Source organism: Alnus glutinosa, chromosome 7 (assembly GCF_958979055.1).
Source record: "Alnus glutinosa chromosome 7, dhAlnGlut1.1, whole genome shotgun sequence".
Lineage (NCBI taxonomy): Eukaryota > Viridiplantae > Streptophyta > Magnoliopsida > Fagales > Betulaceae > Alnus > Alnus glutinosa.
Window position 1 is genome coordinate 9635503 of NC_084892.1, and position 11809 is coordinate 9647311.

Here is an 11809-nt window from a genome sequence, read left to right on the forward strand (position 1 = left end):
GTGCATTTAAATAAATATATATATATATATATTTTAAGGAACAAACTTATTCATAAAAATGTGAATGGACAAATTTACCCCTCAAAATGCATTAAGTTTATTTAAACTAAAGAGGATTACTTCTCAGTTACCGTCAAGCAAGGAGGTCTTTTGGGTGCATATATATAAATAACTGAGAACCATTTTTTGTAAAGTTGTGGAAGGCTCTGCAATGTGGGACTACCAAGTACCAAGGAACGTGTTGTAATTGAAGATTTGAGACCCAGATTAATTATAGAGAATTGATGATGGTAAGAACTTAGAAGGGGTGACATTGGAGGAAACATTTGTAATATTCTTGACTATTTGTAATACCCCACGTGAGAAAATAAGAAAAGAAAAGTAAAAATTTAGAATAAAATAATGACAAGAGAGAAAGATGTTGCCTCTCGTTATTGTGTAAATAGATGAAACGCAATGGGGTCGTAGGGTCACTGGTTCACTTTCTCTTGACCATTCCGTCTCTGGTTCACTTTCTCAAAACCATGCACCTTCAATGGCAGCCAATTTTCTTGGCGTTTGTATCAAGAGTATATAAACTAAATGACATAATTCCCGTTTTTAATCTTTGGAATTGAAGTTTAACAGAGCATTATATAATTAGTTCGGTTCACTTCGTGATTGAAAACCGAAAGTGATTAAAAATTAGGAAAAATGCAATGTTTGTCAACGTGCTTTCACCAATTTGCAATTAATTAGATCCTGTGACTGATCACTTTGTAATTGAAAACTCCCTAGGATAAGCAAAAACACATATAGATTATTAGGAGTGAGCAAAAACCCGCAAACCCGCCCCAATCCGCACTCCCCGCCCCGCCCCAAATATAGCGGTTTTGGAGGGTTTTTATGCGGGTACGGGTTGGATTTTGTCCAACCCGTGCGGGGCGGGGCGGGTTACAGCTTGGGGTTTTAAAAAACCCCGGAGACCCGCCCCTCCCCGCTAAAAGAAAAAAAAAAAAAAAAAAAAAAAAAAAAAAAAAAAAAAAACCCCTAACCCTGTAACCCTAGGTACACGCCGCACACCTCTTCATTTTTTTTCTTTACTCTTCAGCGCCGCACGCCTCTTCAGCTCTTCTTCCCCAAAATCATCGCCAACTGTGCAGACTCAAGCAGAGGAGGATATGCATATTTGGGTAGATTTGCGATATTTGGCTCCCCCACTCATCAATCTTAGCAAGCCTTTTTCATAGATTTTTTTATGGTGGAGAGAAGGTTCATGAATGATGTATGTGTTTTCATATTTTTTTTTTTCTGGATTCGTCATTTCTGTGAATTGGGTACCCATAGTTTTGATTCTTTTGAAGCTAGTGTCAGTAAGAGATAAGAGGATGTGAAGAAACAGAGGAAAGAGCAAAAAGAAATAGAGGCAAAACAGAGTATGGTGTTGAATCTCATTGGTTCTCTTCACTCCGTCTCTCCCAGCCATGAAGAGCTCTCCTTCTACCGACGACAACCGGCTGAACTTCAAACCCGCACCCCCGCCCCGCTGAACCGCACCCCCGCCCCACGTCACCCCCTCCCCGCACGAACCCGCCCCATACGGGTTCCCCTAAAATTATGCGGATTGCGGGTTGGAAATTGCCAACCCACAGGGGTGCGGGGCGGGGGCGGGGGCGAAAAAGGCAGAAATCCGCACCCCCCCCCCCGCGCCCCATGCTCACCCCTATAGATTACTTGATGCATCTTCCGTTAGAAAAATTGATTGAATTTGTTATTGTGCTACCTATTTTAGGTGGCCAAATCACCCAAAATGATCATGAGGTGGTTTAACCACCCCCTTTGAACAAATTTTGGGTGGCTGAGCCCCACCTCATTGGCCAAATCCACCACTAGCCATTTAATTTTTGCTCAGTCTATTCTCTAAGGCAAATATTAAATATTGTTAACATAGCAAGATCCGTTGCTATTCATGATGGTAAATCTCCTCCTCAGATCATGCCACCTCCTCAAAAGATATTTCCTTACATATCTCCTCCAATCAAGCCCTCACAGATATGATTGCAAACTACATTGGGAAAGTTACCACACCTTGCAGTATATACACTCACATCAAAAAAGGAAAGTTACCAGTTACCACACCTTGTATAGCAAAAGTCTAACTAGTTTTGACACCTATCACCTTGTATTTCTTTTTACTTCCTTCTTGACTTACACACACACGTACGTAGTTGTATATAATACTGTATGTACTCTTTGTAAAAGCAAGTGAAACATTTTTACTTCCATACAATATATTCATTCTCCTTTCTTTCATGGTATCAAAGCTAGCTCTTCTAGAAGCCTCAACTTAATTTCGTTCCGTGGCATCTTCAAGTGCTTCAGCTACCACTTGGTCTCTACCAGCTTTTCCTCATCCTAGCTACTATTTACAAGCTTGAGGGTGGGAACAACTACCTTACATGATTGTCCCAATTTCTGCCATTTTTGCACAATCATGAGCTATTGGGTATCATTGACAGTACTGACCCGAGCTCACAGCAATTTCTTATCAATGATAAAGATGAGAAAACTCTTAATCCAACTTATGTAACCTGGACTATGAAATATCAGTAGTTATTTCGATGGATCAATTTGTCTCTCAATGAGAAGGTCCTCTCCACTTTGTATGGTCTACACACATCAAGACAAGTCTGGTCTGCTTTAGCCAGTCGATTGACATCTCACTCTCGTTCCCAAATTCCCAATCTGAAAAGCCAGTTGTAGAATATCACACAGGGATCCAAAACATGCACCGAATATCTACAAAGTGCAAAAATTTTGGCTAATTAACTAGCGGTAGTAGGTAAAGCTATGGAGCATGAAGATCTTATCTCCTTCATTAATGTCAGTGGCTTAAACCCCACTTTCAATAATTTCGTTACCAATTTTTCTTTTACTACTAGCGAGCATGGTATTTCTTTTGATGATTTTAAAGAAGAATTGTTGAATCATGAGATTATATTAAATAAAGAATGAGAAATTACACTTTACCCCCTGAAGTTGACACCAATTCGCAATTCTGGTACCAATGTTTTAATTGCGTCAATTGCAGCCCATAAAGTTCAAGAAATTTGCAATCCACTTCCTTCCGTCCAATTGCTGCACCCACATGCGCATCACGTGAGTTTTTTACGCCAAAAAGATGGAAATGCCCTCGTCAAAACGCTGCGTTTTTATGAGTCTCCTTCTCAGCAAATTTTCTCAAAATTGACAAGAACAAAAAAAGCGTTGGTCACTGGTGGGGAAAAGGCGTTGGTCGCCGTTTGGGGGGAAGAGGCAGAGCTAGGTTGGGACAAGAGAGAGAGAGACCTTCTCTTCTCCGATTCTTCTCCCATTCTCTTCCCCGATTCTTCTTTCCTTTTCTTTGCTCTTCATATTCTCCTTTCACAGAGAACAAAAAGACCGAGAGAAATTGAGAGAGAGGGAGAGTCAGATTGAGAGAGAGAATCTGAGATGGAAAGGGAGTGACCCAAGAGAGAGACCTAAGGTGAGTTCTGGTAGGATCTCCCTACAACCCGAAAACCCGACGAACTCAAACAAGTAGAAACTGTAAGAGAGGCCTAATCCTTCAATTGATCGGCCGGTGGGTGGTGCTGGACAACGCTGACAAAACCAAATGAGCTGGTTCTCCGACAGTTCATGGTGGGTCGACGATGGCAGAACCTAGCTCTACCTCTTTCCCCCCAAACGGCGAACAACGCCTCTTCCCCACCGGCAACCAAGGCCTTTCTTTTTTTTTTTCTTTTTTCTTTTTTTTTTTTTTCTATTTTTCAATTTCGAGAAAATTTGCTAAGAAGGAGACTCATCAAAACGCAATATTTTGATGAGGGCATTTCCATTTTGGCCCAAAAAACTCATGTGCCGCGCATGTAGGTTCATTTTCATTTCATTAGAGGGAGCAATTGAACGGAAGGGGGTGAATTGTAAATTTCTTGAACTTTATGTGCTGCAATTGACGCAATTGAAATATTAGTGTCAGAATTGCGAATTGGTGTCAACTTCAAGGGTAGGGGTGTAATCGAGCCAATCTTGAGCGGGTATCCCCTATTCGAGCTTGGCTTGATTTTCTTTTTGTTTGGCTCGAGCTCAAGCTCGTGATGAGCCCTATTTCTATGCTTAAGCTCGACTTGCCCAAAGGTGAACCATGTGCGAGCTCGAGCTCGAGTTCGATCATGTTGGCTAAGCTCGAGCTCGAGTACACGACTCAAGATTGGTTTGAGTAAGATGAAAAAGGCTGAGCATTGCCCCTTCAACGCTTGAAATCTCTCTCCATCATGTTACACCCGATGCTGGAACATCCCAAAGCAGAAGACAACGGCCCACAGAACAACTGAGACCGTGCATCATATGAAGAAGAAGAAAATTATTTAGAAACGGCACCTTTGAATGACTAAGAAAAGAAAATTAAAAATAAAAATGCCTTAGGTGAGAAAATAAAAATGAAGTGAAGAAGAATAAGAAAATGGCCAACAGATCGGAAGAAAAAGAGAAGATGAGAAGCATTGAAGAAAGTTATTGAATTGGGAAATTGAAGAATTAGGCGTGCATGAGAAGACTAAGCGCGTTGTCCAAGGCCACGTGTAAGACAATGAAAGGCCAGATAAAATGGTGAAATGCAAGCTGGATGCAGCCGTCATCCATTATAAAAGAAATGTGCGTTTAATGTTTTGGAAGCATGCGTTTTGGTAAGCTTTTATACAGCCTATACATTAAAGATGACTCTTTTTTTTTTTTTTTTGTCACGTTAAAGATAAGTTAGATAACCAATTCCAAGTGACTTCAAAAACAATTTCGTCTTGCACCAGGGTATCCCTTCAATTCAGTACCTAATCAACTTAAGATTGGACTTGGCACATCACCTGCCAACCGTCCTCTTGCTTCACTAGCAAATTTTAACAATAATCTCCGACCAACATGTCAAATATGTGGGAAGTCTAGTCACCAAGCCTTGGATTGTTTTCATCGTATGAACTATTCCTACCAAGGCCGACATCCTCCACCACAACTTGCAGCCATGGTGACTTAATCCAATGTATTTGCTTGATGATCAATGGTATGCTAATGGTGGAGCCAACACCCATATTACCAATGATCTTGAGAATTTGTCCATTCAGCAACCCTTCCATCAAGAGGACATAATAGCAATGGGCAATGGTGCTGGGCTAACAATTGAGAATACTGGTTCAAGCACTCTTCACTCTTCTTTGTCTAAATTCCATCTTAAATAGATTTTGAATTGTCCTAATGCTTATGCTAACCTTTTGTCCATTCAACGTTTTTGTCAAGATAACTCATGTTATTTTATTTTGACTTCATCTTTTTTTCTTTTTTTTTTGGACATCTGGACTCGTGCAATACTCTTGGAGGAAAAAAGTGAGAATAGGCTTTATCTCCTTTGGCTACAATGAAATTTTCTCAAACAACCATATCTCTTTCCTGTTTTTCTAGGAATAAAAACCTCCTCTTTGAGATGTTGTTTCTCGTGTCTTAAATAAATTTCAGTTGCATGTATCCTCCAATGGTTTTAATAAAAGTGTGGTTTGTGTTTCATGTCAATTAGGCAAAGGCAAAAAACTTATGTTCTCTTCTTCTAGTTGTATGTCTACTGCACCTTTGCAATTAATTCACAGTGATATTTGGACTTCACCAGTACTACCTGTCACTGGCTATAAATTCTATGTGATATTGGTGGATGATTACTCACGCTTTGTGTGGTTATATCCCTTACATTAAAAATCAGAAGTGTTTACTACAAAAAAAACAAATGTTTTGGGCCGTTTTTTTTTAGCCCTTTTTTTTTAAACCATTTTCAAAACGGCTCTACATATCAAGTATTAAAATCTCAATTTGAGTCGTTTTGGACAAAAACGGCTCTAATTTGAGCCATTTTAATTAAAACGGCTCAAAACGTTTGGAGCCGTTTTAACCAAAACGACTCAAAATGTTTGGAGCTATTTTAGACTAAAACGACTCCAACTAGTTGGAGTCGTTTTAAGGATCCAAAACGGCTTTAAATAAATAAATTAAAAATTAAAAACAAAAAACAAAAATTAGATTCGTTTTATGGTCCCTAAAAAGACTCTAAATTAAAATATATATATATATATATATATAGTCGTTTTTGAAACCCCTAAAATGACTCTAAATTGAAAAAAAAATAAAAAAAAAAAATTAGAAGAACTAATCCACAATAGTTCTTGATGAAGAAGTCCACAAACAACCCAATTCAATATCTTGAGCAATCCTTCAAAACTTTGATCCAAAAGCCTCAATGCCAGTTCCATTTAGAGTTACCACAACCAAAGGGAAGAAAAAAAATATGGAAAGAAGAAGAAGAAGAAATGAAACCAGTAAAGCTTAAAGTTACAAAGCATAAAAAAAATACATGAATTAAACTCGAAGTATTCTTGTAAACTTCCCTCAGAACCTCCTGCTTCTATGATATCACTGTCAACACTTACGCAATCGACAGCCTCACCACCTTTCTGTATTACCCAGGAAATCCCCCAAAAAATACCAACAGCAATATCATAAACAAAGACTTTGCTTTTCGAAAATAAAACCAGAGAGAGAAAGAGAATACATCTTGAAGAGCTTGTTGGGTGCACCACCGGTGACCTTGGTGACGCGGAGGAGGGCAGATCCGCCTTGAGATCCTTGAGCTGGTTCAGCAGCTTGGCCTTCGATTTCTGACACAACTCATGGACCTTGATTCTCACTGTGACATTTTCACAAACAAAAACGCGACAACATGGAAATCATGGACCTTGAAAAACGTGATTTTCAAAAACATAGAAACCCATAGTCAGAAATAATATGATTTTTTGGAAGCATAGGAAGCAGGAAAAAAAAAAACCCTGCTCTTCACCTGGGCAGATGAACGAGGGCTCTCAAGCTCTGCCAAGAGACCCACGGCTGAGTCTCAAAAGACCCGGATGCACCTTCATGGAGCTGAAGCCGGTCCCGTCCATGAGCGGAATTGATGAACACGCCGAAGAAGATGGACTTGGGCTGGGCAAACCTGGCGGATTGGTGGATCTTCTCTCGAGCCCTACCAAGAGACCCACGGCCGGGGTCTCAAGAGACGGTGGTCGTGGGTCTCTTGAGACCCATGACGGTGGTCATCGAGAGAGAGAGAGAGGAGGAAGGGAGAAGAACTCTGAACAAGAAAGAAGAAAGAAATGGAGAAAGGAAGAGAGACAAAGAGAAATGAGAGTGAATTAGATATTTTATGTGAGTCTGAAAGGGAGGAAAAAAAAAAATTAAAAACTTGAATGTGTTTTTTTGGCCATGCGCGCATGGGACACTCCAAAATTTAGGGTCGTTTTTGGAAGAAAACGACTCCAAAATTAGAGTCCTTTTCTTCCAAAAACGGCTACAACCGGAGTTTTTTTATCATTTTTTTTTTGTAAGTAACAGGAGCCTTTTTATTTTTCAATCACTTATTTTTATGTTTAATTAATTTTTTTGTTAACTAAACATATAGTATACTAGCTAATTAAAATAGTATTACATATTAATTATAGGGAAAAGTATACATAAAAAATATTTTTTTAAAAAAAATTAAAAAAAATTTTTAAAAAAAAAACAAAAACAAAAACAAATTTTTGTTTAAAAAAGAACTGAAAATTATATATAAAAAAAATAAACAAACATACAAAAATTAAAACTAGTTTTTATTTATTTATTTTTCTATAATTTTTTGTTATTTTATATATATTTTTTTAATAATTTTATGAATGGTATTTTTGTCATAAGGGGAAACATTGACATTTTTTGATAGCTTGATGGGGGACATTGACACAATTGGTAGATTGGGGGGATATATAGATCGCACCACGATCGATCACATTGATTGTACCACGATCCATCACATGATCATGTGTGATCAATCGTGGTATGATCTATGTAATGGATCGTGGTACGATTTATGTGATGGATCATGATACGATCATGTGTGATCGATTGTGCTACTCTCTATGTGATCGATTGTGGTACGATTAATGTGATCGATCTTGGTACAATCTAAGTGTGATCGATCGTGGTACGATCAATGTGATAGATCGTAATACGATCTAAGTGCGATAAATTGTGGTACGATCTAAATGTGATTGATCGTGGTATGATCTAAGTGTGATTGATCGTGGTACAATCAATGTGATAGATCGTGGTACGATAATGTGTGATCGATTATGGTACGATCATGTGTAATCAATCGTGGTACAATCTGTGTAATTGATCTTGAGACGATCATGTGTGTTCGATCATGGTATGATCTACGTGGTACAATCTGTGTGATGGATCGTGGTACGATCATATGTGATGGATCGTGGTACGATATGTGTGATGGATTGTGGTACGATCATGTGTGATCGATTATGGTACGATCATGTGTGATGGATTGTGGTACGATTTGTGTGATCGATCGTGGTACGATCATGTGTGATTAATTAAAATATTAAAAAAAAAAAAAAAAAAAAAAAAAAAAAAAAAAAAGGAAGAAGAAGGGGGGTGGCTGAGTGGAAGAGAAACATTGGAGCCTCAATGGTCAATTTTTAATATATTATTCTTCTGTTGTCAAAATGTTACAAGAATATATCTATTTACGTAATGCATCTATCTATTTCACTCCCTCTTTTATTTTATTTTATTTTATTTACACAAAAAGCCCAATTTTCAATCACTCAATATGAGATTAAGAAGCACCACCAGAAAGACGATGATCGCCAGAAAAAGTAAAATGCCATAACACGTCCGTTTCCGGGTGTTCTTCCGGACGTATACCCTGGCAGTCGGAAATAGCTCTGGCGAAGTAGAGCTCAGTGTGCAACATTTACCTCTGGCGAGGCTGTCCATTATTATTCGCTCCCTTTGGGCCTGGACCAAGACGGCCATGTCCAGGAACACCTGGTGTAGCTCTTCCAGATTCTTCTCCATCTCCTTCGCACCATCGTGCCTCTCTTGAATCTCATGTATGCTGTCCAAAACTCTACTCCTGCCTTGCTCTTGAATGTCTCTTTGCAAGAATGTCTCACTCTCACCTGCATCTTTTAATTTGTCACATTTTTTTCTTTAATGTTATATATATTCTTGAATTTTGCTAGACCCATTTAATTAAAAAAAATATAAAATCGAAAAGATTAATCCCAAGCTCTCTGACCTGTAGAGATAAGAAGGTCAACGGTCTTGTCATCGGGATTTTCACCGGTGACGGTGAAGCACCTCCATTGTACGGTCTCCCGGTACTCGGACAAGATATGCTGCCTCAGGCCATTGAAGTTGTCCATGGAGTCCTTGAGCTTCTTACTCAGCCCGTTCACGACGGAGGTCCGGGCCCGGTCCGACGACGAGCCGGGTCCGCAGCCGGAGCTGTCGAGGGCCTCGAGCTTGGCCTTGACAAGGTTGGCTTTCTTGAGGGCGAGGGCGAAGTCGGCATCCACGCGGGAGCGGAGGTCCTTGACGGCCTTGGCGTTGTGGAGGGTTACGCTCTGCCCGTTGTAGCTCCGGAGGGCCTCGTTGAGGCGGTCCAGCTCCTTGAGCTCGTCTTTGACGGCCTCCACGTCGTCAAAGAACTTGTCGAGGTTGTCGCCGGTGGAACCGGACGCGGTGGAGGACATCCCGACGAGGTGGTAGTCCGGGGAGGCTTGCTCGCCTCGGAAGCGAGAGAAGCCAGGGAAGGAGCCGGCAGAGAAGGAATCGTTCATCTTTCTTCTTCGCTGGTACAAAGAGGAAATAAGCCTCGGAATATAAGCGAAATTTGAGAAAATGGAGTATTTATTTAAGAAGTGGGGAGTAGAGGGGGTCTGGGCCGGGTCAACGACGACTACTTTGGTTGAAGCTTTGAAGGAGTTTTCAGAGACAGAGAAATGGAGTTTTGGAATGTTTCACTTCTTGGAGAAGAGGAAGAAACGTCAGAGAGAGAGAGAGGGCAGGGAAACGGTCTCGGCCGAGTCGGCCGAGTCGGGTTTGAAATGGGGGAAGGTTCGAAACTCGTTTTTGCGTTCTGGGGTGAGATTCGTCATTCGTGGGTAGGAATGGTAATAATATAATAAAATCGTGGTGGGGTGGGGGACTGGGGAAGGGGGAATTGGTACTTTTTCTTTTCTTTTGATATTCAATTGTCGTTTGCAGAAGAAATGGAAATATGTTTATTAAAAGAATTTGAAAATAACAAGTGTAAAACTGTAAATAAAGATGAAATTTGGAAAATTAATTGGGATGCTGCCATTTCAAAGGAGTTGGAGAAAATTGGGGTCGGTGTGTTGATCCAGGATGTAGATGCAGGGCCGGCTCAATACATTTTGGGGCCTTAGGCGAAAAGTTTAAATGAGACATTTTTAAAAAAAAAAAATTTGAATATTAATTAATTTAAAAAATAGAATGGTAAAACTTGATTTGTCAAAGGAAAGACAAATTAGTGTTAGAATGTTTCCTAAAACCGAATAAAAAAAATTAATGCAATTGATTAATTTAGTTTTGGTAATTAATTTTATTTTAATCACTAATCAGATATGGATTAATTTTACGGACTTGAATAATAAGCTATTGGGAAATAATGAAAATTGAGAAGAGAGAAATTCAAATTCAAATAAGACTTGAATAGGAAAATTGAGATAAAAAAAATAAAAACTTATAAAGAATAGGATTTAAAATGGAAACTTAGAGATTTTTCATCTTCTTAGCATTCATTTTTTATTTTTTCATTTTATTTTGATTCTTGAACGTTGGACTTAACACCTTCAATTTTTTGAACACTGAACATAAAGCCTTCAATTTTTAATGTGAGTAATTAAGACCTTTAATTTAGAAGCTTTCATATCTCATTAATTCTATTTTGAACGTCAACGTTCATAGAAATTGAATGCCTTTAATGCAGAGATTTTTCATATCTCATAAGTCACAAGTCGTTGGTAATTAGATGTACAAAAAATTAAAGGCCTTTAATTTAGACTTTTCATATCTCACAAGTCGTTGGTAATTAATTAAGGCCTGAATTTTTATTTTTATTTTTTTTAACCTACAGTTTTTTGATGGGAGAAGGCCCCTAGGCAGCATATTTTAAGGCATTGACTGGGGGCATTACCGAAAACAATGCTTTGATGATTCGTCTTTTTGTACGCACTTTTTTTCTTAAAATAAATCTCCATTAATTGGGGCCTTATAAAATTGGGCCCTGCATTATATTATTGCCTTTTTTAATTTTATTTTTACCAAGATTTGTGGCCTTATTTAAGTGTATTGATCGTATTTAAGGCTTTAATTTTTATTTTTTTTAGAAATAAATCTCTATTAATATTTTTAAATTAGGGGCCTTATTAAATTGGGGGTCTTAGGCGGTCGCCTAATCCGCCTAAGGCTCCAGCCGGCCCTGTGTAGATGGAAGGGTGGTGGCAGCACGTACGGTTGAAGGTTGTCTCCTATATCACTGATCTTGTTGCAGCTGAATCAATCGCAGCCTGGTATGCAGTAGTTCTTGGCAGAGAAATGGGGGGTACTCGGATTATTTTGGAGGGTGATTCCATAGGTGGTGGTCTCGGCTCTGTCATGCAATCGACCTTATGGTCAAGGGCTGGATGATATCAAAGCTAGTTTCCCCCACTTCTCTTCGGCGGACGTCTTGCATGCTCATAGAGATGCGAATCGGGCGGCTCATGTGTTGGCTAAGTTTGCACTTTTTCAACTGTTGGACAACACTTGGATAACAGAGGGCCCCTCTTTTATCTAACATGTTGTAGCAGCAAATTGTGACTATATCTGATTGAGCATTTATAGTAGTTCTTATTTTCAAAAA

The 11809-nt window shown here is 39.1% G+C and overlaps 1 protein-coding gene and 1 long non-coding RNA gene across 2 annotated transcripts; both read right to left on the reverse strand.

Annotated features, from left to right (window-relative positions):
• Nucleotides 1–6243: 6243 nt before the first annotated feature.
• Nucleotides 6244–7195, reverse strand: LOC133874257 (uncharacterized). Its single transcript, XR_009901230.1, has 2 exons — nucleotides 6887–7195; nucleotides 6244–6736 (listed from the first exon to the last, which is right to left on the reverse strand). It is a non-coding gene; the product is annotated as an uncharacterized LOC133874257 (long non-coding RNA).
• Nucleotides 7196–8571: 1376 nt separating this feature from the next.
• LOC133873892 (syntaxin-121-like) lies at nucleotides 8572–9967 on the reverse strand. The gene is made up of 2 exons (XM_062311685.1): nucleotides 9179–9967; nucleotides 8572–9059 (listed from the first exon to the last, which is right to left on the reverse strand). Exons 1-2 carry the CDS (start codon nucleotides 9720–9722, stop codon nucleotides 8695–8697), a joined length of 909 nt encoding a protein of 302 aa, XP_062167669.1. The 5' UTR covers nucleotides 9723–9967; the 3' UTR covers nucleotides 8572–8694.
• Between the last annotated feature and the right edge of the window lie 1842 nt (nucleotides 9968–11809).